Source organism: Harpegnathos saltator, unplaced genomic scaffold, assembly GCF_003227715.2.
Source record: "Harpegnathos saltator strain DR-91 unplaced genomic scaffold, Hsal_v8.6 scaffold753, whole genome shotgun sequence".
Lineage (NCBI taxonomy): Eukaryota > Metazoa > Arthropoda > Insecta > Hymenoptera > Formicidae > Harpegnathos > Harpegnathos saltator.
Genome location: NW_020230597.1, coordinates 61,126 through 85,543, shown reverse-complemented (window position 1 = coordinate 85,543; position 24,418 = coordinate 61,126). Strand labels below are relative to the sequence as shown.

At 36.7% G+C, this 24,418-nt stretch overlaps 2 protein-coding genes and 1 long non-coding RNA gene across 5 annotated transcripts; 2 read left to right on the top strand and 1 right to left on the bottom strand.

Moving 5' to 3' along the window:
- Positions 1 to 1,425: 1,425 nt before the first annotated feature.
- On the bottom strand, positions 1,426 to 4,009 carry LOC105190472 (uncharacterized). Of its 2 annotated transcripts, none has more exons than XR_850351.3 (5): positions 3,930 to 4,009; positions 2,982 to 3,210; positions 2,677 to 2,902; positions 1,945 to 2,127; positions 1,426 to 1,770 (listed from the first exon to the last, which is right to left on the bottom strand). It is a non-coding gene; the product is annotated as an uncharacterized LOC105190472 (long non-coding RNA). The 2 variants fall into 2 exon arrangements; XR_850352.3 differs by having other exon boundaries at positions 2,982 to 3,158.
- A 6,276-nt stretch (positions 4,010 to 10,285) lies between these two features.
- Positions 10,286 to 23,974, top strand: LOC112590218 (hepatitis A virus cellular receptor 1-like). Of its 2 annotated transcripts, none has more exons than XM_025306100.1 (2): positions 10,286 to 11,140; positions 23,620 to 23,974. In XM_025306100.1, exon 1 carries the CDS (start codon positions 10,504 to 10,506, stop codon positions 11,122 to 11,124), a length of 621 nt encoding a protein of 206 aa, XP_025161885.1. In that variant the 5' UTR covers positions 10,286 to 10,503; the 3' UTR covers positions 11,125 to 11,140; positions 23,620 to 23,974. The 2 variants fall into 2 exon arrangements, with proteins under 2 accessions (XP_025161885.1, XP_025161886.1); XM_025306101.1 differs by lacking the exon at positions 23,620 to 23,974 and adding an exon at positions 23,381 to 23,432.
- LOC112590219 (uncharacterized) lies at positions 18,005 to 20,387 on the top strand. Its single transcript, XM_025306102.1, has 2 exons — positions 18,005 to 18,344; positions 19,789 to 20,387. The coding sequence occupies exons 1-2, from the start codon at positions 18,038 to 18,040 to the stop codon at positions 19,842 to 19,844; spliced, it is 363 nt and encodes a 120-aa protein (XP_025161887.1). The 5' UTR covers positions 18,005 to 18,037; the 3' UTR covers positions 19,845 to 20,387.
- Positions 23,975 to 24,418: the final 444 nt, after the last annotated feature.

The following is a 24,418-nucleotide window of genomic DNA, read 5'->3' as shown; positions in this document are numbered from 1 at the left end:
GTTAGAAAGATGAGATTTCGTACTAAAAAAACTTTTCTGGCAGTTTTGTGATTAGTTGACTCAGTTTTGTTTGAGCGCGCGTCAAAGATGGACACTAGCAAAGAGAAAATACGCTATAGTTTACAGTTTTTCTTCGATAAAGGCGAAAACGCAAGCTAGGCTGAAAATGTGAATAGTGTTTATGGTCCTGATACTGTAACAGCCAATCACGCGCAATTTTGGTTTCGTCGATTCCGTTCCGGTAATTCGATGTCAAAGATGCACCACGCACTGGAAGGCCAATTGTCGAAAATATCGATAAAATCATGGACATTGTCGAGTCCGACCGTCATGTGAGCACTGTTTCGATTGCCCAAGAGCTAAAGATTTCACAAAAAACCGTTTGGAACCATTTGAATAAGGCTGGATACAAAAAGAAGCTCGATGTATGGGTGTCACACGAGTTAATGCAAAAAAACCTCATGGACCGAATTTCCATCTGCGAATCGCTGCTGAATCGCAACAAAATCGACCCATTTCTGAAGCGGTTGGTCACTGGTGATGAAAAGTGGATCACTTACGACAACGTCAAGCGAAAACGGTCGTGGTCGAATCGCGGTGAGCCGGCGGAAACGGTGGCCAAGCCAGGATTGACGGCCAGGAAGGTTTTGCTGTGTGTTTGGCAGGGAATTATCTACTATAAGCTGCTCCCCTACGGCAAAACTCTTAACTCGGAACTGTACTGTCAACAATTGGACCATCTGAAGGAAGCAATCGCCCAGAAGCGGCCAGCTTTGGCCAATAGGAGAGGAATTGTGTTCCATCAGGACAACGCCAGGCCACACACATCGATAGTGACTCGCCAGAAGCTCCGGGAGCTTGGTTGGGAGGTTCTTATGCATCCACTTTATAGTCCGGACCTGGCACCAAGTGATTACCATCTGTTCCTGTCCATGGCGAACAATTTTGCTGGTGAAAAATTCGCTTCGAGAGGCTTGTGAAAATCGACTGTCTCAATTTTTTGCCAATAGGGACGAGGGCTTCTATGAGAGGCATAATGAAATTACCTTCAAAATGGCAACAAGTTATCGAACAAAACGGCGCATATTTGACCTAAATCGGATCATTCTAACTGGTAATTAAAGCCTTCAATTTCATGCAAAAATAATGGATTTCTTTTTACTACACCTAATATTAAGTAACATATAATTATATAATAAATGTTTTAGTTAATAATTACTTGGTATAAAATTTTTTTTTTTATAAAATTTTTTTTAATAAATTTCTATGGACAATGATTTAAGGACATACTATATAATAAAGTTTTTTAAAATATATACAAAAATAAGATACTTACGAAATGTAATAGTGCAGCATTTTAAGGAAGAAAAAGGATGTTTATTCGTTCGTTTGCCAAACTATACATGAAAACAACGTCATCTGTTAAAAGATATCTGCAAATTTTATTCGTTTTTGATGTAAGATCTTTTCCACCCAATGTGGCCAAATATAAACACTACAAAATGAAATTAAAACCTGTACTAATGAAAAATAACAATTTCTTGGTTTAATAACAATTGCTTACCATAATTGATAAATTATGATTATTTTTTAAGTATGTTTCCAAAATATTTTAATCTGCTTGGGTCGATATAGGCAAATTTACTGGCAAGTCTTCTAATCTAAATAGAGTCGAAGTAGTTGGAGTCACTTGGTTTTTATTAAGTAGTGTCAAAATCTCGTTATTTTGTTCTTTAATATGAATAACGATGAATAATAATTTCTTCATTACTGAAAAGAAAATATTTAATAATAATATAATGATATATTTATATATACACACACACATACACTAAACAAATTGCGCGCAAATTTGTAATATATTACATTAGAAACCAACACTAAAATAGTCATCTGGATATAGAATTTCATATATTTACCGCTAACAAAAAATTTGAGTTTTACCTGTAGTCTTATAGTAAACACCATCTTGAGAGTTACTTTCCACAGCAGTTGATGTAGTTGGAGTATTATTAAAAGATGTGAAATTATATACCCTATCAGGTCGAGTATTATCATACGGTATTTGAAGATCAATGTTAGAAGAGTTCAATATATCTGTTGTTGCAATTTGTTGGATACGTTTCTCTAAAACATATCGATTAATAATGTGTAAATGTGTATGTGTGTATGCGCGCGCATGTATACGCATGCGTGTGTGTGTAAGAAACATTGGCTGCGTTCAGAAGAACAAAATGATCAGTGAGCGCTTAGTAATTCTCGCTCCTGATTGGTAAATACTTCTGGGTCTATGAAGAATCTAAAAGAATGCTCCAATCACAGGCAATAATCACTAAGCGCTCACTGATCACTTTGTTCTGCTGAACGCAGCCCATGATGGATTAATGGTCAAAATCGTATCAATTTGATGTGTCATTTAGATGTAATAACAATGAAAAATGCCATTTGTTGATCAAAATGACGACAGAATATTATTTTGACTATTTCTGGGAATTCATATGTTACACTATATTTTTATTTATTTATTATGAATAAGTTATAAAACATTGCAGTCTCTGTCTATCTATTTGTACATAAGCTCACTTTCTATCTTTTTCATTGAATTTTCCAACAGTGAATAAATAAACCTTCACCTTTGATCATGGTAAAACTTAAAGAAGCATGTTACAAACATACCTGATAATGGAGGTGATTCAGTGTTCTCATATATTCTGGCAATTTTTGGTGGTGGTAGAAATTTGTGTTTCCCTGATAAAATGTCGTTATTATCATCTGCTATCACTTAAAAATCTTGTTGATCTTTGTATTTTCCTTTTAGTTGGCAAAATGTCTTCAGCGTCACTCTGGCAATCAGACGTTAATTGTGCTTGCTTTATTTTATGTTGCGCCTTATTAAAGTCATCTATAATATTACAAAATATACAATATTACACATATATATTAAAATAAATATTTCATCAAATATGTAATTTATATTTTACCTGTTTCAAAAAAGTATCGTTTAATTTTATAAATGGCCCAAAAACTGTTTTCTTCTGGGATTATACTACTTTTCATTGCCTTATCAAATTTAGATTGAGATTTGTAAGGTGGCCAGAATACCTCTTGTTTACGTAGTGTTAGCCACAAACTGTTTATCAGAGCCACATCACCATCATCTGCAAATTCAACTCACATAACGACATAACTACAAAGTAAATGTCGTTGCACCTAAAAATTTTTAATAACACATAATCACAAAGAGTTAAATATTTCATATTGTTTGTAATAAATTTAAACAACATTTTTCTATGTTTAAAAGAATAAAATTAACTTTACAGTACTGATGAGTCTAGCACATGTGTCGAGCAAAGTTGAGTATAAATATTCATTGGTTAGGTTAGATTATAAGGAGTATAAATTGATTTTGTCACAATTCTTTTTTCCTTTACGAACTATTTTTCCACTTATAACTTTACAATTATAAAAGCTTATATGTAATTTGTTTTAACTAACTTTGATGTTTTCATTAAGAAAGGATATAATAGATAAATTAATGCCCCACGAAAACGTAGGTTGAATCCACGTGGAATCCACAAAATCACATGAATTTCACGTAGATATAACGTTCCTGTTTTCGTGGGGTGGATCAGATTTCTTAAGGCTAAAGTCCACGATACTAACAATTGGCCCGAGATCTAGATCCGAAAAATATATTACTAATCAATTTGCACCTTTTACGGAAAAATGTTAATTTTACTGGCTGCATGTTCCTCGAATTGAGATCTTGAACCGAATTCTAGTATCGTGGACCTTAGCTTTTACGGGACTCTTTAACCTACAATATAACGTAGCCTTTACGGGGTTCTTTAACCTACAATATAACGTAGACGAAACATTAAAATAATAATAGAGTGAAATATGTTTAAAGTTTAAAAATAAATACTTACGGTAAAAAAGCTGGACAATGTTATAAACTGCTAAGATATCACCACTCGCACGTGTTAACTGAATTACTCCCGCTCATCGACTGCAGAGGGTACAAACTCCCCTCTTAGAAACCGAGGGTCTTTGGAGCGCCACCATGATACGTACCGGAACTAATGGAACTAAAATGGGTCACGTGATACAGAGTGGGGATACGCGCTACATTTAAATCCAGTACACATATGTATAAATATAAGGCCTATTCTTTTTCGCTGCACTGCTGCACTGATGCAATAGGTTAGAGTGAAACAAATATATATTTCTCATTCTAACTTATTGCATCAGTGCAGCAGTGCAGCGAAAAAGAACAGGCCTTACATATAAATATATAAAATATATAAATTTTGTATTTTTTTTGTAAAATTAAACAATACTTGTATGTTGTTATAATTTCATGAAGCAATGTATGCGATAGATGGTAGATGATATTGGGTTGTTCAAAAAGTCATTGCAGGATTTTCAGTGATTTTCAAAACTTAATTTTATACAAAGAATTAACATGAATCAATGATGTTAATGAACGCAAGCACTTTGTGAGGAACCCAATAGTTCAATATATTACATACATTATTTCATGAAATTATAATGACATAAACATATAGTTATTCCATTGTACCTGAAAACTAAGAAATTAATTATTATTCAACTCAATATATATATATTTTTTTGTGATGTGTGTATGTGTGAATAATAGGGTTCGCAAATTTTATTGAAATAAGCAGTATACAATTTTCGTATAAGCAGTATACAATTTTTTATAAACATATTATACATATATATTTTTTTAGTTACAATGGTATATATATTATATATATATATGTAGTTTAATGAAATTATTTACAGTTCAATGAAAAATAATTACAATGAATTTTATGCATCAAATTTTTTCCGTCCCACTTGCAGACTGCGGACTGTCAGATACTTTTCTGCCATATACCTGGTGTGGTTAAAAAAATTTGATGCACTAACAACCTGCACCATATATGTGCATCACTGCACATAAGCATTCATACACTCACTCTTAACATCGATCTACAATAAGATACGTCTAAAAGCATATAAAAGAGAGACGTCTTGCTTTTAATATGTCTTTTAATATAAGTCAAATGTGTTTAAAACATTTGTGCTATCTGAGACCTTAGGAAAGATCAACGAACAACGTGAAATAATTTAAACCGATTTACATATTTACATATAAATATTTACTTACAGAAATAGAAATATTTTATCTCCACACGCTCTCTCCCCTTACTTGGCTCTTCTTCCTGTAAATAACCTGTAAATAACCTGAAAATAACCTGTAAATAACCTGCAAATAATCTGAAAATAAACACCTCTCACTAAATTAATGATCACTTGCTATCACTTGCTATCGCACAAAATACACAAAATTCCTACTACTCCAGAAAACTGGTAAACAGTAAGTGTCCAATATGGCATCCGACGAGCGGTAGTGAGGAATCGACTGTGCTGCCCTCGGCCTACGTACCGAAAGAATAAGCGAACTAATCACTTCCGTCACCCCTAAAATACGAGGAGTTTGTACGCCCTGATCGACTGTGCTTCTATACTACACCATGGATTCATTCTATACTACACCCGCTCACTGAACGCGAAGTGAACTATTGCATCTAATTTGTGTATACAGGATGTCCCATTTTAAGAGTCCACCCCAAATATCTCTCTTATTTTCAATTTTAGAGAAAAATGGTTCAGACACGTTTTGTATGGTTTCGAGGAGGCCATAAGATGGCACCATTGATTTGACCTTGAAGAGTCATTTGAAGGTCACGTGAAGGTTACCTCAATTTTTTTAGATAGTACCCCCTATTTTTTATTACATACATATTCTTGTAGCTGACCTCGAGAGCTTCCCAAAACACTATAACCAAATGTTTTTCGGTGAAGTACTTTTCGAGTTATAAAGCTCCAAATTTACAAAATTTTGATAAAAACACAAAATATTTCGCAAAACATTCACTTTCCGATAGTTTTATCTTACATGATCCAACCAGTCAAAGCAAGATCCGAGCATGATCCAACCAGTCAAGGCAAGATCCGAGCATAATCCAGCCAGTCAAGACAAGATCCGAGCATGATCCAGTCAATCAAGGCAAGATCCGAGCATGACCCAGCCAGTCAAGGCAAGATCCGAGCATGATTCAGCCAGTCAAGGCAAGATCGGAGCATGATCCAACCAATCAAGGCAAGATCCGAGCATGATCCAACCAGTCAAGGCAAGATCTTCTTTTGTGTACAATTACATAAAGTGTTCAAAAACTTGGCCATTTACTTTTGTGCATAGCTCTAGTCTATGGTGAAAGTCGTCCCTAACTTTTTCAAGAACACCTACATTAATATTTCTGCAAGCCTGTCTGATTCGGTTTTTCATATTTTCAACGGTTGTAGGCTTTTGCGAATAAACTATATCTCTAATGTAGCCCCAGAAATAAAAATCTAGGGGTGTCAAGTCGGGTGATCTTGAACTCGGCTGCCCATACCAATCCACCTATTCGGGAATCTATTGTTTAAATATTGTGTAACAGCTCGAGGTCTATGAGCCGGTGCTCCATCGTGTTGGAACCACATTGGTCTGAGTAAATCATTATCGACATGTCTCAAGAGGTTGGGCAGGCCATCTTGAAGAAATCTTAGAGAGATTGCCGCATTTCTTCAAAAAATATGGACCAACCATAACATCTCCCAGGATGCCTACCCAAACGTTAATGGACCACTGCCGTTGGAACTCTTGGCTTCTCTGCCAATGTGGATTAGCATCTGAAAAATAATGGCAGTTATGTCTATTAACGCCTCTTCTATTACAAAACGTGGCTTCATCAGAAAAAGCATATCAGCAATGAACCAGGGACTTTGTTGGATTTGATCTCGAGCTCAGTTACAAAAACACGGCGTTGGTAATCCCTCTCTTCCAATTGCTGAGTTAGATGAATGTGATATGGGTGAAACTTGTTGAGCTTGAGCACACGATTGGCTGTTGATTTAGATATAACGTATTGCCTCTCAATTTATCTCGTAGAGATTTGAGGATTCAAAGCAACGGCACGTATAACAGTCAATGATGTGACTTCATCAGGGCCCGATTTTCGCCGGTTTCTTCTAAGAAAACCCTGTTCAGCTCTGTTGCAGAGTCTTTTTATTACTTTCCCATCAGGATGACGATTGTCTGGAAATCTTTTAGCATAAAGCCTTTCTGCTGCCGAATAATTATTCCTGGCCTCACCCGAAATGCGAATCATGTCCACAATTTCATTTGGTGAATAAACAGCCACAATTATAAAGAAAAAAAGCGCCAAAAAACCAAAAATTCCTGTCTTATCAAAAAAAAAATCAATGGATAATAATATGCGTCTGTCTGAGACTTCGCCAAAATACCGATAGTTGCCCAAGTAAGAAATTTGAAGCAAGCTTCTTGATATTTGTTTCATTAAAAAAATTGACAATTGCACTTTCACAATTATTACAGTTCATTGATTATCAGGCAATACAGGATCTCATCTTGACTGGCTAGATCATGCTCGGATCTTGCCTTGACTGGCTGAATCATGCTCGGATCTTGCCTTGACTGGCTGGGTCATGCTCGGATCTTGCCTTGATTGACTGGATCATGCTCGGATCTTGTCTTGACTGGCTGGATTATGCTCGGATCTTGCCTTGACTGGTTGGATCATGCTCGGATCTTGCTTTGACTGGTTGGATCATGTAAGATAAAACTATCGGAAAGTGAATGTTTTACGAAATATTTTGTGTTTTTATCAAAATTTTGTAAATTTGGAGCTTTATAACTCGAAAAGTACTTCACCGAAAAACATTTGGTTATAGTGTTTTGGGAAGCTCTCGAGGTCAGCTACAAGAATATGTAATAAAAAATAGGGGGTACTATCTAAAAAAATTGAGGTAACCTTCACGTGACCTTCAAATGACTCTTCAAGGTCAAATCAATGGTGCCATCTTATGGCCTCCTCGAAACCATACAAAACGTGTCTGAACCATTTTTCTCTAAAATCAAAAATAAGAGAAATATTTGGGATCATACTCGGAGGGGACACTTAAAATGGGACACCCTGTATTATTGGATCTAAGAGAATGCACCAATAATATTCACTGCCAATATGTATACTATAGTATGTATGTATGTATGTAATCTTTATTGGCTCCCCTTGGGGTTACAATTCTTATCCTAACTTTTACATTTCCTCTCGCTTTCTTATCTCTTATTTACTAATCGCTCGCTCGATCGAGAGAGAGAGAGAGAGAGAGAGAGAGCTTCTCACACTTATATCACTCTTCTCCATTCTCTCCTCCTCTCTCACTCTCCACTCCTTTCCTCTCATCCCATGACCTCCGTTTCCGGTGCTCCTTTTATCTCCCTCCCTCTCCTCCTCCCTCCCACTTTCTTCCCCCCTCCTCTTCCTCCCTCTCCTCCCCACCATTTTTCCATTTCCTTCATCCACCTCTCCCCTTTTCCCTCCTCTCCCAGTACCTCTCTCTCCATCTCCTGCCATCCGCTTTCTTCCCCCCATCCTGTATCCCTCCCATATATGCTTCCATGTTTCTTCCCTTCTCCCACACATCCTGCATGTCCTCTTTTCCTCCTCCTCCCAATACCTTCCTTCTCTTAACTCACATCCCATCCTGAACCTCACTATCCTCCTCCATCTCTTCTCTCCCCACCCCCTTTTCAAATATTCTGGTACCCCCCTCCCCTTCACCCTTCCATATCCCTCATTGTATCTTGATTCTCTTATCTTTTTACATCTTTCCTCCTCCTGTCTTCACCCCTCTCTCATCCTTATTTCCTCTCCCCTCCTCCCTCCCTTATCTCATCCATCTCTTCTATTTTCCATCCCCTTTCCTCAAAAAAACTTCTTTCTTCTTCCAATTTCCCCAGTTCCTTTCCTCTCCTTGCTCTATTCCTCATCTCCATCCAGCACTTTCTTGCTATCTCTCCTCCCTTCCCTTCCTCCAGTCTCTTCTCATATCCCCATGCTCTCATTCCCGCTCTGCTTCTCATTAATTCCCTCTGCATCTCCTCTCTTATTATATACCCTGGGGTCCACCTCTCTATCCCCAATATCCATCTTAAATATCTTTCCTGTAGCTCCTCTATCCTTCTCCTCTCTTTCCATCCCCATATATCTACTCCGTAACTTATCACCGACCACACTAATTTGTCGAACAGCCATACCCTCCTACCCCAGTCCTTTCCAAACCTCCTCTTTCCTATCCCCCATATTTGTTTCATCACCTTCGCTCCTTTCTTTACCGTATCCTTGATCTGCTCCTCTTGCCCCCCGTTCCTCCTCATCACGTATCCTAAATATTTATATTCCTTTACTTCCTCTATCCTCTTCCCTTTCCATCTCCAATCCACTTTCTTCCATTTTCCACCACTTTTCCTGCACCTCATTATTTTCGTTTTCTCTATATTTATTTCCAATCCCTTCTTTTCCAAGTATCCCTCCAGTTTCCCCATCATTCCCTTCATCCCCTCCTCATACTCTGCCAATACTGCCAGATCATCCGCATATGCTAACGTGTACGTATACTATAGTAACATATCGCTAATTATAGATTTTTAGTATAGAAGTGAATATCGAAACAAAGCTATAGAACGAAACAAATGCACATTCAAGCGTTGAAAGAAATCAAGAGTCAAGTATTTGAGTTATAAGAACAATAACAACAATAATATATATAATAAAATAATAGTATTAATAATAGTATTAATAATAATAAATAATAATTTATATTAATAATAACTGCTCAGTGACAAATAATTCCTCGATCAACGTCAAAACAACGTCGAATCGACGTTAAAATCGTCAAATCGATGTCGATTCGACCTCATGCCGACGTCGTCGATTTTTCATTGAGTTATCGTTTACTAAAACCACAAAAACAATTGATAAAAAAGAACATTAAAAAACTATCTGCCACTTCGTTCTCAGCTTCTCATATAACTGGATGAAACTTACGTCACAAAAACATTTTTAGACGTCTGTAAATTGACGTTATTATGACGTTAGAATAATCACGTTTTTGGAACGTCACTTATTGAGCATATGACTTCTAGGACCGGTAATCACCATTTCTCAGCGTGAAAATCATGTCACCTTGCTGCCTGAGTTTGTTATATGCGTACTAGCAGGAAAAGATACTTTATAAAACTGGTTTTGCCGTTGTGTAGGCTTGTATGAAACTCTACAAAAACGCAATGTAATTGCGTGACGAACGAGGAAACAAGAATGAAATATATATAGCATGCATAAGAAATATCTTGCAATACGTGTTAATTCGTCAGGGCGGTAAGACGTGTCGGAAAGATTCAAACTCGTATTAAATTTTCGTAAATAAAATACGGATTAACTTGCGGAAACTGTGCTTAATGGATTTTACGAAATTCAACAAAAATAAGTTATCACTATAATAAAACAGGTGCTAAAAGAAATTTGACTTCCTAACTTTAATTTCTTGGCTTTAAGGTTGTAGAGAACATCGAGATTATTAAACGGCATAATGAAAGTATTCTTCTATGTTTTCTTAATAATTATGCTGATAACATTCAGTCTAATATCACTTGGAATATCAAAAAGTGTCCCTCCAACAAGACAGCTTCCGTCTACGACCAACATAGAAATATCAAAAAGAGTACTTGAAGCAACACAGCTTCCGTCTACGAACGGCATAAGAATGTCAGAAAAAGTACCTTCAGCAACACAGCTTCCATCTACGACTGACATAGGAATGTCAAAAAGACTCCGTCTAACAACACAACTTCTGTCTACGACCGACATAGGAATGTCAGAAAAAGTACCTCCAACAACACAGTTTCCGTCTAAGAACGACATAGGAATGTCAGAAGGAGTATCTCCAACAACACAGCTTCCGTCTTCGACCGATATAAGAATGTCTAAAACAGTGCGTCTAACAACACAGCTTCCGTCTACAACCAACATAGGAATGTCAAAAAAAGTCCGTCCAATAACACAGCTTTCATCTACGACCAACACACCTTCAACATCATATGAATCATTGATTGATATACGTGTTATTATAGACACCCCGGAATTTAACATAGTGACCTGCCCACCAGGGCAACTAAAAGACTCATGCGGAATGTGTCGCGACAGGGAATAGCATTAAAGATAAGCAGGTAATTATCAATTAAAAATTTGTTATCTTTAACTGTAACAAAAGAAATTATACAGGCGTTCATGGCCCACATAAAGTGTGACGACATAAAAGCTCTAAAACTATTTGTTGTATCAAAAAATTGTTCATGACAAAACTTCACTATATTCGAGAAGTCTTTTTAACCATATAAACAAATGTACACCCATGCTTTCCCCTGAAAAGAAGTGGAAGGTAACTTTGTAATTTCAAATCAAACCTCCTATAAAATGTTACACATTTCTACAGGATTCTACGAAAAAAAACAAGTAAACTTTATCTGAGAAATTTCTTGAAAAAATATTTTTGTCGAAAGTTATAAATAAAATTAAACTTTACAATAAAATATAATGCATTTAAACTAAAGTAATAAAACCATAAAATAAATAAAAAACTTCATAGTTTTTCACATGTCTTATTTTACTAAATGTTTGAACTGTTGACCATTCACATTTAAACACTTTGACTGTGTTGACCATTCACATTTAAACACTTACTAATTCTTTTACAAAATTTTGTCTATCTCTAAACAATATTTGTGGGGTTACGTTAGCGTAAGCTTGACGTATTCTTCATTTTAAATCTTTTTTCGTCGTAGGTGGTTAAAACAACTTTTTCTTTGATACATCCCCATGGTTAAAAATGGATGACTATACTAATGCGTGTATGTGTACTATGTATTTATGTTTTTTTTGTTTGTATCAACTTTCTTGTCTTTGTTTTTATTGAGAGACTTGAATAGAGTACAATATCCTTCATATCATAGAGTTCAATATCCTACACATTCATCGATTTGAAAAACTAATATAAGTTTATATATGTTCAGTCAGTTCTAAGTTGACTTTCGTGGTATTATTTTCGAAAAGCATGATTTCATAGAACATAGAAGTTTATATGCTAATTATTTGCTAATTCCGGAAGAATGTGAGAAAAATTCTCGACATGTAGCAGAACTATCCCAGTAAACACAGTTACATTACATTGTCGTAATGTAATAAAATATAACACGTAATATAACGTGTACGTTACAAGCAACTGTTACGTCCTAGAGGAGGAGCGCAACTTTTCCGTTCGCGGGAAAGGCGAACCTCGTTCATACACGCGTGTCAGGGAACGGGTCAGGGATTCGACGGATCCCTTTCACTCGCTGACGTACGACGAGCGGTCCGTTTTTCGGTCAGGGACGCGAATTCCTTTACCGGGAGTAGGACCATGAGTCGACTGCTGGAAGGTGGGATGATTTTGAAATTAATTAGTGAAAATAGATTAATAATAAATTTTTTTTAAATAAGGATAACAAACAAAATACTACAACGGCGCGATTTAGAATATGACAATTTACAGTTACGCGAATGATTGTATGCGTATGTGTGTGTGTGTGTGGGTGTGAAGTAGAAAAAAAGGGAGCGATAAAAAGGAAGGAATACGAATAGAAAGTTAGTCGGATGAGGGGCAACGAGAGCGGTCTGGCGAGTTGAGGGGAGTGGACAGTTCGGAAAAAGGGACAGGAGAATAAGAAATTGAAGGGCTCGAGGGGGTGGACGCGCGTGTAGGAGAAGAGGAAGGAGCAGGGGATGATCGTTGAGGGAGAATGTAGGGTGGTATAAAGAGGAGTGACGGATCTGGGTTATAGTTAGTTTCTAATGAAATATTGATAATCGCTCGGAGGTATTGAGAGTTAGATTTCTATTGCAGCGGGATCTCTGGTTTCAAAAATTGATTGGAACGAGTCAATAACTCTTTGAATAGACACATTGGTATGATAATAGTGACCCACTGAAAATGGATTCAATAATAACGGATGAAATTAATAAAATGATGGTATAAAGGTAGAGAATAAATAAACTTACTGTTGTCTAAGATGACTTGTTCAGGAAAAGAGAACAGAGGCTGCCACTTTGCATGAGTGTACCTCTCAGGATCTCTCGGGATCGGTCCAGTGCCCACACTAGCACGTTATATACAGCAATTCGTTGATAATTATTGAGAATGATGAAAATTTGTCAAAACCCGAGTGACTGGATATTAACTGGAAGAATATTTCAATTTCAAATTTTGCTCTGAACTATGTAAATTTCATCGGAAAGAATTAACTATTAGACTTAATAATAATAATAGAATGTGACATTGCAAGATAAACAAAGTTGTTGATAAAGGGTGTCTCAAAATGACCTGACATTTTAATTTATTAATAAAACATATTATTTATTTAAAAAGTACGAATGTTTTTATTTTAATATAAGGTACAAACATGGTGGTTATGTGTGGAACACAACATCCGGTAAATGGCCGCCTCGACGCTGTTTGTAAACGTTCATCCTTTTGACAAAATTTTCAATGACATTTTGGCATAATTGCGGACTAATTTCATTAATGGTGCGTCTAATTTCTTCCTTGAGCTCCAGAATGGTCTGTGGATCATTGGCATACACTTTTCCTTTCAGAAAACCGCAAAGAAAGAAGTCTAATAGTGTCAAATCGCACGATCTTGGTGGCCAATTCACATCGCCGCGGCGCAAAATGACACGACCATGAAACTTCGTCTACAATAACTGCATTGTTTCGTCCGCAGTGTGGCAGGTTGCGCCATCTTGTTGAAAGAATATGTTTTCCAAGTCCATACCGTTCAATTTATTCCATAAAAAGTTGGTTATCATGTCACGGTAACGAACATCATTGATAACCGCATTTCCCGCAGCATTCTCGAAAAAGTACGGCCCAATCACTCCTCCAACCCAAAATCTGCATCAAATAATGACTCGTGGTGAATGCATGGGAAGTTGTTGGATCTTTTGGATTTTCGATCCCCCAAATTCGACAGTTTTGTTTATTCACGAGGCCATTAAGTTGAAAATGCGCCTCATCGCTGAAGATGATTTTCTTCGAAAAATCACCATCGATTTGTTGATGCTCCAATATCCAATTAGCGAATGTACGGCGCTGCGCATGGTTTGCTGGTTACAGTTCTTGTGTCAATTGGATTTTGTAAGCATGCAAATATAGATCTTTCGTCAACATTTGCTGCACAGAGCATCTTGAAATGTCCAATTGCTGAGCACGATAGCGAATCGAGGTGGAAGGACTTTGGTCAACACTCGCACTCACTGCGGCTATGTTTTCATTCGGCCGACCGGTACGAAAACGGTCACTACTTTTCGCGGTCAGAATTGAACCACTAACCTCAAATTTTTTTATTAAATGCACCACAGTGGTGCGTTATGATAACCAAAAGACGTGCGGACTTTTCGAACCGTCTCTGCAAAATTTTCACCATTTTTGTAGTGAATTTTCACAATTTCTATACGTTGCTCGATCGTGTAATTCTTCATGACTAAATCTCAATACTTCCTGATGCCAGTTGTCAAAGATTAGTACTCTATGTTCGCCACAAAAAAAATGGCGCGCAATTTAAAATGTCAGATCATTTTGAGACACCCTTTATAAGTTATTTGAAATAATGCGGCCGGGCGCTCGTGTGTAAATAGGCCTAATTAAATTAAATAAAAAAATCCCTCAACATCTTTTAAAGAATTATGTAAAATTTTAAGTCATTAGCAAATGAAGATTGGTATATCATGATAATCATTCGAAGTTCTACGTAGTTATTTAAAAAATAGTAGACAACTTTTCTATTTAACTTAACCCGTTCTATTTGTGCACGAGCGATTTCTTCAAACTCCTTGAACATATATTATTCTTCAGTAAATTAAATCGTCGCACTGAATATTTTGTGACAACTCTTATCGCTCTAACATTTCAACGCGGTTTAGTACTAAAAACAACTAGCATTTATTTACATAATATTAACATTCAGATAACTTAGAGGTCATGCGAATTTATAGTATTACCACATATGTATTCCGTAATTTTTCATCGATGATAATTGTTTAGTAGGAATGATATATATTTGGTGGAGAAATTTAACATTTCACGGAGTTATCATTGCCCGATGGATCTTGGTAATAGTCTTTAGATAGTAGAAGTTTGCGATATTTTCGTTATTTGAACAACTCTATCCGTCATAATGTTAATTATCATGCACAAAAATCTCGAGAAAAACCAAGCAGAGATTTCGTTTAAACGTGCAATGAGAGAGATGAAATTTCTCTTTGAAGATAACAATAATGTGTAGATTCACGTGTGGATTACTTCGCGTTAGTCGACGTAACTTCTTTATATTTGTTCTCACATAATGATCGGTTCATTTTTATCGCAGTGACAGACGAGAATTACACATTGCCGACAGACTTACAGCCGTCGTCGATACACGAGAAGAAATATCATGCAATAGTGTTCGTTCCTAATCTAAGTGCTGTAAAAAACAGTGCTAGCAAAGAATTATAGGAAATAAACATTTCCTATTAACATAAATAAACATTAAGAACGAAATTATCGAGATTGTACTGGACATACTAAAGCTAAGTGCAGACTGTATACACGATCATAGATACAAAAATCTTGTCCGTTATATTTTATATAAATTTCTGGACGGCTCTATCTTATTTAATGGGAAAATTCTATTGAAAGTCAATTTTTCCACTGAAAAACTTGAAATTGAAAATTCATGACGAATTGAAAATATCAGGACATGAAGCGATACATGAAATATCATATGCTTCTTTCTTTCCATATTTCTTCTTAATTAAAATTAAAAATGGGATTATAATAAATGGCAAGCGTGAATGGAATAAGAACGAATCAGTGATCAGAGAAAAATTATATCTTCGAAGCGCCATTGGCCACGGTTCTTCTAGTGGTGAAGAATGACAAAGAGGATAAGAAACCTCTACTGGTCGATGATCTTGCTGGGGAATTGCAGGGCGAAGGTTACAAGGTCGACAAAATCAATCATAACGGCAAGACAAAAGTGCTCAAGTTGCAATTAAATAAAAGACAGGCGCAGAGTAAGTAAAGTAAAGAACAGAATACATTTTTTAATTTAATTTAATTTAATTTAATTTAATTTAATTTAATTTAATACATTTCTTTAATACATTCAAACATTTTGATTAAATACATTCGCTTAAAAGCGTTGTTCGGTGAGATTTTAACGAGACCGCAGTGGAGAATGTACCATAAGTAAAATTGTGACGATGTTATGAAGTGCTCAGATAACTTTGTTATTCGCAAAAGAAGACAATGCATTGAAGACACTTTGAGAGACCGTCGCAGTGTCTACTTGTTTATGTTTTACGACTTGATCAGTTCCTTCAACACACACATTATCCATCCACATGAGCATAAGATATTCACCCATAAAAATTTTGCGCTACGCTTTATTTTTATCGAGTCACGAGGTCCGTCTCATTCCTTTCCATGTAATTTTATTTTGCTATAAACTTGTATTTATTATTCCAACTGCATAGTCGTCTCTCGGCGTGATATTCCAAGGCGAGAGCGCATGTTCACTGAGGGGAATTTCCCCAGAAAACATAAAATTCTACATCCGTTCCGGCGGAATACGACGCACAACAAAAGACCGTGTAGAAGTGGCTTCGCGGTATATAATTCGCGCATCGAACCACTGATTGTTTAAGGAGTGAGGTAAAAGGACTGCTAACCAGTGATGGGAAATCGGTGACGGACTTGCCAGCGAATTTCCCCCACCACGCACGCACACACAGCCGGCTCGGTTTATTTGTGTGGGCCACGCGCTCGGCAACCGTCGGCGCGCCGAGCGAGAGAGAGAATACCATTCCCTCTTTCTTGCTCTCGAGTTCGCTCAGCGACACGAGCGAGAATATTTTTCCCTCTTTCTCGCTCTCGTTTTCGCTCAGCGACGCGAGTTAGGCCATAGACATACAGGGTTCTCAAAAAGCCTTCGAACGATAAAATATCTCGAAAACAATCAGTTTTTGGAAAAAATGTTTTAGGCAAAAGTTGTAAGGTTTAAAACGATCTATTTGCTGATCTTATCAGTTTGACCTTGGCTAGCGTCAACAAGGTCAGGGCAAAGTCACCTTGAACTTTTCAAATAGAACGCCCTACTTTTATTTACATACTTTTATAACGTATTTCAAGAGCTTTCCAAAATACTACAACAAAGTATTTTTTTGTACATCCCGAGTTATGAAGCTTCAAAGTTACAGTACCGTCGGCATTAGCATTACCCAAGGTGTACCGTGTGGAGGTTGCACGATCGGATTTACACCTCTTGTGTGCGTGTGCGTGTGCATGCGTGTGTGTGCGCGCGTGTGTGCGTGTGCGTGTGTGCGTGTGCGTGTGCGTGTGCGTGTGTGTGTGTGTGCGTGCGTGTGTGTGCGTGTGTGTGTGTGTATGTGTGTGTGTGTGTGTGTGTGTGTGTGTGTGTATGTGTGCGTCTGCGTGTTATGTAACAGAAACAAGGACCCCACGGTTCGTCACTCCCGTAGTATTTCATGATTCCAAACTCTTTCTGTTGTGTAAAGTGACTTTATCTCATCTTTTAAGATGTGCAACATTTTTCAATTAATTAAATGTTCAAATTGTCTTCCTTCTACCATTTGACAATGAGCTAAACGTTCATAGGGATAGCAGTATTTCAGTAATAATTTGGCCAGTAAATAATCACTGTAAATTTTTCAGTAATTCTTAGTACTTTATTTTCGTAAGGGAACATTTAAGAAAATCTACTTTACGAACTAGGAGTAAACTACAAAGCTTATTAAGAGTTTAGTTTGCAAGGTGTTTACTTTGGCAACTTGATCTACTAACATCAAAGGCGATCATTAGTGAACATCGGACACCACGAGGATTTATAGCTAAAACTCGTGCATACTGGTGGTTTTCGAAAACGTTTCTTGCTCCGTGTATTCTACAAACTAATCGTATTCGCTTGCGTCTCGATCTTTATCTGTTTTGTTCTTTTTTTGTTCCAGAATTAAAAATTTCTATCTGAAAAATGTTGATCGAAAAAGAAAGGATTTTGCCTCTTATATATCGAGGATTTGGAGACCGTGTTAGATCATATCAGGAAGTAGCTGATCTCTTCAATGCTACACATCCTGATCGCACCCCTATTTCTAAATCTACTGTTCAGTACATAGTGACACGTTTTTTGGAAACTGGAACAGTTCAAGACCGACCTCGTAGCGGAAGACCGAAATCCGCAATAAATAATGATATGAGTTTGGATGTTTTGCTGTCATTTCAAGAAAATCCTCATATATCTGTGCCAAGAACAGCACAAGCCCAGGATATCAGTCAAAGTAGCATTCTTAACATTTTAAAAAAGCATAAATATCAGGTGTAGTAAAAAGAAATCCATTATTTTTCCAATAGATGGCTTTAGTTATCTGTATCTCGCGTTGTATAAATCCGATTGGGTTCCACTATATGGCGTTAGAAAGATGAGATTTCGTACTAAAAAAACTTTTGTGACAGTTTTGTGATTAGTTGACTCAGTTTTGTTTGAGCGCACGTCAAAGATGGACACTAGCAAAGAGAAAATACGCTATATTTTACAGTTTTTCTTCGATAAAGGCGAAAACGCAAGCTAGGCTGAAAATGTGAATAGTGTTTATGGTCCTGATACTGTAACAGCCAATCACGCGCAATTTTAGTTTCGTCGATTCCGTTCCGGTAATTTCGATGTCAAAGATGCACCACGCACTGGAAGGCCAATTGTCGAAAATATCGATAAAATCATGGACATTGTCGAGTCCGACTGTCATGTAAGCACTGTTTCGATTGCCCAAGAGCTAAAGATTGCACAAAAAACCGTTTGGAACCATTTGAATAAGGCTAGATACAAAAAGAAGCTCGATGTATGGGTGCCATACGAGTTAACGCAAAAAAACCTCATGGACCGAATTTCCATCTGCGAATCGCTGCTGAATCGCAACAAAATCGACCCATTTCTGAAGCGGTTGGTCACTGGTGATGAAAAGTGGATCACTTACGACAACGTCAAGCGAAAACGGTCGTGGTCGAATCGCGGTGAGCCGGCGGAAACGGTGGCCAAGCCAGGATTGACGGCCAGGAAGGTTTTGCTGTGTGTTTGGTGGGATTGGCAGGGAATTATCTACTATGAGCTGCTCCCCTACGGCAAAACTCTTAACTCGGAACTGTACTGTCAACAATTGGACCGTCTGAAGGAAGCAATCGCCCAGAAGCGGCCAGCTTTGGCCAATAGGAGAGGAATTGTGTTCCATCAGGACAACGCCAGGCCACACACATCGATAGTGACTCGCCAGAAGCTCCGGGAGCTTGGTTGGGAGGTTCTTATGCATCCACCTTATAGTCCGGACCTGGCACCAAGTGATTACCATCTGTTCCTGTCCATGGCGAACAATTTTGCTGGTGAAAAATTCGCTTCGAGAGGCTTGTGAAAATCGACTGTCTCAATTTTTTGCCAATAGGGACGAGGGCTTCTATGAGAGAGGCATAATGAAATTACCTTCAAAATGGCAACAAGTTATCGAACAAAACGGCGCATATTTGACCTAAATCGGATCATTCTAACTATGATAATTAAAGCCTTCAATTTCATGCAAAAATAATGAATTTCTTTTTACTACACCTGATATCATCCTTACAAAATTGTTATCACTTAAGAACTTATGGAAGATGATTTTGATAGAAGAATTCAATTTTGTGAAGAAATGATGAATCGAATTGATGATAACTTTTTGAATTTTATTGTTTTTTCAGATGAAGCTATGTTTCAAGTAAACGGTTCTGTTAATCGTCACAATTGCAGATACTGAAGTGATGAAAATCCACATTGGATGAGTGATCTTCGAACATAGTATCCACAAAAATTGAATGTCTGGCCAGGAATTTGCAGTCGCGGTATTATTGGTCCATTTTTGATAGACGGTAATTTGAATGCGGAAAAGTATGAAAATTTATTGCGAGATCATATTATACCCGACATATGAAATAAATTTGGCGCAGACATGCAACATGTTTGGTTCCAGCAAGATGGAGCACCGCCTCATTACGCAATAAGAAGTCGAGAATTTCTGAATCGTTCTTTTCCTGGTCGATGGATAGGTAGGAGGGATGCTATTGAGTGGCCTGCTAGATCACCTGATTTGTCTCTTTTAGATTTTTTTCTTTGGGGATATCTCAAAAACTAGGTTTATGCGACAAAACCACGTGATTTGGAAGACCTTAGCAATCGAATAATGCGGGAAGCATCTCTCATCACTTTAGAACAAATAAACGATGTGCTCAGTCATTTCTATGAACGTTTAGCTCATTGTCAAATGGTAGAAGGAAGACAATTTGAACATTTAATTAATTGAAAAATGTTGCACATCTTAAAAGATGAGATAAAGTCACTTTACACAACAGAAAGGGTTTGGAGTCATGAAATACTACGGGAGTGACGAACCGTGGGGTCCTTGTTTCTGTTACATAACACGCAGACACACACACACACACACACATATACACGCGCGCGCGCACGCACACGCACACATACGCGCACACACACACGCGCACACACACACACACATACGCATACACACGCACACGCACACGCACACAAGAGGTGTAAATCCGATCGTGCAACCTCCACACGGTACACCTTGGGTAATGCTGATGCCGACGGTACTGTAACTTTGAAGCTTCATAACTCGGGATGTACTTAATAAAAAAATACTTTGTTGTAGTGTTTTGGAAAGCTCTTGAAATACGTTATAAGAATATGTCAAAAAAAGTGGAGCGTTCCATTTGAAAAGTTCAAGGTGACTTTGCCCTGACCTTGTTGACGCTAGCCAAGGTCAAACTGATAAGATCAGCAAATAGATCGTTTTAAACCTTACAACTCTTGCCTGAAATATTTTTTCCAAAAACTGATTGTTTTCGAGATATTTTATTGTTCGTAGACTTTTTGAGAACCCTATATAATAAATAGACCGCGCGTTCAGCGGAGGGGGCGTTCTATATTCGAAAGAGACAACATGCTTTCGTTGAGCAATCTATCGCTTTCTAACGTTGCGTGGTGGGGGTAAAGCAGTCTTCCGTGACAGGGGAAACAGAAGTAGGAGAATATAGAGAAAGAGGAATTATAAAAGGCAAAGAGAAGAAAATACGTCTGATATAAATACACGCATATGGAAAAATGACGATTTTGTATGGAAAAATGATGAATATGGACATATGACGATGGGTATAATTATATACCGGTGGAAAATAATCTGTTTGTCACTTTTTTATGCATTACTGCAGCATACACAACAATATAGACTCATTGTGTTACGATTATACTTTTTGTGTTATGATTATACTATTATGAGTAAATACGTTTTATAATCTTTAATGTCAATTGTCTTGTTTACATACGCTTTGTTTCACGAAAAGAAAGAGAACCGGAGACATAATATTCCACTCTAAACAGGCGGAGGGGCCAAATACCCCACCACGCATCGTTAGAAAAAGACAGACTGCTCTACGAAAGCATGCTACCTCTTTCTAATATTGAACATGGGCAAACAAAGGAAACGTTGCGAATGCGCGGTCTATATATTATGATCCATATTCAGAACGTGCTTATAACTATGTTAGTGCGCTGTTAACCAATCAGAAGGCATATTGCGTAGCTTTTCATTCGTTTCATTGGTTAACAGCGCGCTAACATAGTTATAAGCACGTTCTGAATATGGGTCTATATGTCTATGAGTTAGGTTGATTCTTTCTCGGCTACAATCTGAGTCGCGGGCGCGACTATGACGATACTGAGAAGTTTTTCCTATTCGGTGCGCCGAAATTATTATGAATATTATTTTATTATTAATAATATTATTGTTTATAATAATAATATTAATAATATTCCGCGCCGAGAAAATGAAATATATTTCATTAATTGTTTTGCTGAGGCGGACAGGTTCATAGATTTGATTGTTGTTGGAAATTGTTTAATAATATTTGAAGAATAATTTTAAATTGTACAAAGATGTAGAATAAAATATGGAAAAGAATTGTAACAAAGTCAAGAAGGTACGAAATGAAAGCATCATGCGACGGTCAAGGTATACTCAATCATATATTATACATATTAACTCACCGGAGGAAAATCTCGTAACTTCCGTCGAATCAAGAAATTTTGAGGACAGAAATTTTGAAAAAGGGAATAAGCCTCAACTTCCCCGCCTAATGACGAAAACTCAAAGTGACAAACAAGGAGCGATCTTCCATGTTCCTATCAAAAAAAAAATTAATCAACATAAAAAGTTCGAATTGACTCTTCTTGTAGGATTAGGTAAAGGCTTAGACAAGATTTCAAGGGAAGAAAAATCTCTTAAAAAATATAATAATTCTAAAGAAAATATTCTAAAAACTAATGAAAGTATATATAACATTGAAGAAGATTCACTCGATAAAATACAATCGCATTATCCAGAATATAATTTCTCAAATGTAACTGAAACGATAAATGCAAAATTTAATGAAACTCAAGAGGGAGTATTCAAGGCTTCCTATGAAAATATCAAGACACAAAAAATTAAAGGATATAACGAGAATTCTGTACTAGAGATTGAAAATTTTACAGAAAATACCGAGTGCGTGTCAGAGATTAATCTCCTAAATTTCAATGGTCCTTTACGATCAAATAATATAAATAACATACACAGTCAGAGTTATAATCATTCTTCTAATGAAAATATTTCAATTCCAGGTCCTCTTAATTCAGAAACTAATAACCACTTAATTACAGCTATCTTTTACCAACAGACACAACACGAACGTAACTCAACGGTCATAAAAGAACCTACCTGACTGAAATATTTTTATAGGTTTAATATTGTCCCATATCCGTTAAAAGTTTGTTTCTTTTATATTCGCTATCTATGTCATTGAAAACATATGTGAAGCTTGTGCTAACCTGATTTCTGGAAAGAAATGTTGCTTAGAATTAAACAAAATTTTACAAAAAGGATTAATAAGTGTTTAAATATAAGTAGTCAACAATTCGAACATTTAATAAAATAAAAAATGTGAAAAACTATGAAGTCTTTTATTTACTTTACAGTTTTATCACTTTAGTTTAAATGCGTTTTACTGTAAAGTTTAAATGTTTATAACTTTCGATAGAAGTATTTTTTAAAGAAATGTTCCAGATAAAATTAACTTGTTTTTTCCCGTAGATGCCAAACGTGTAACATTTTATTGGAGATCCCATTTGAAATTACAAACTTATTTTAGGTGCGCAAATAAGTTTCCGGGTTTCACACATGGATGGCACTAACGACACATGTAGTCGACATACATATCTGAAGTTGTGTTTTTTTTATAGCTTGGACATCTATTAACAATAACCAATCGTAATACCAACATATATCGCAACGCAAAAATATTTTTTCTAACAATGAAGATGTCGAGTTTTGTGCCAAATAAACAGCATTTGCGGGAAGCTTTGCTTTTCTGCTTTAACTTGAAAAAAAGTGCAGCTGAAGCACGTCGTTTGCTTGAGGAGGCCTACGGCGAACATGCACCATCGAAAACTACCTGTGAAAATTGGTTTAAATGCTTCAGAAGTGGCGATTTCGACACTGACAAGGAGCACTCCGAAAGACCAAACACAAGACCAAAAACAAGCCGCAGGACGCCGATCTGCAAGCGTTATTGAATGAAGATGATACGCAAACACAATATCAACTTGCGGAGGCATTAAGTATGACTGCCATGGGAAAAATTTAAAAGGAAGGAAAATGGATGCCACATGAGTTGACTGAGAGACAAATGGAAAATCGAAGAGCCACTTTTGAAATTTTGCTTTTGCGGTATGAAAGAAATAGTTTCCTACATCGAATTGTTACTGGCAATGAGAAGTGGATATATTTCGAGAATCCCAAACGCAAAAAATCGTGGCTTTCACCTGGCGAAACATCAACATCGACGGCATGGCCAAATCGCTTCGGAAAGAAGACAATGCTCTGCGTTTGGTGAGACCTGAAAGGAATCGTGTACTATGAGCTGCTGAAACCGGGCGAAACCGTCAATGGGCATCGCTACCCTGGCGGAAAAAACTTTAATAAAAAATTACAAATTTTTACTAAAAATAGAAATCTGTAGAAATTTGTATACAGATGTAAATCTGTAGAGAAATTTGTTTTTTTGTAGAATTTTGTACAAAATAATACCACAAATTACAATATTCTATAACCTAGAAATCATTGCAAGTAACATTTTGTAAAAATCTACAATTTTATAGAAGCAATTACAAAAATGTACAAATTTTAAAAATTGAAAGACAGCAAAGTCTGTAGAAATAAAAATACTTACTTTTTGTAGAATATTATAAATATTTAGAAATATCTATGCACATCTACAA

Coding starts and splice junctions, on each gene's coding strand:
- LOC112590218 (XM_025306100.1), top strand. CDS start 10,504: ATGAAAGTATTCTTCTATGTTTTCTTAATAATTATGCTGATAACATTC.
- LOC112590219 (XM_025306102.1), top strand. CDS start 18,038: ATGTTGATCGAAAAAGAAAGGATTTTGCCTCTTATATATCGAGGATTT. Junction 18,345..19,788: donor AGCCCAGGATATCAGTCAAA/GTAGCATTCTTA, acceptor TTGTTTTTTCAG/ATGAAGCTATGTTTCAAGTA.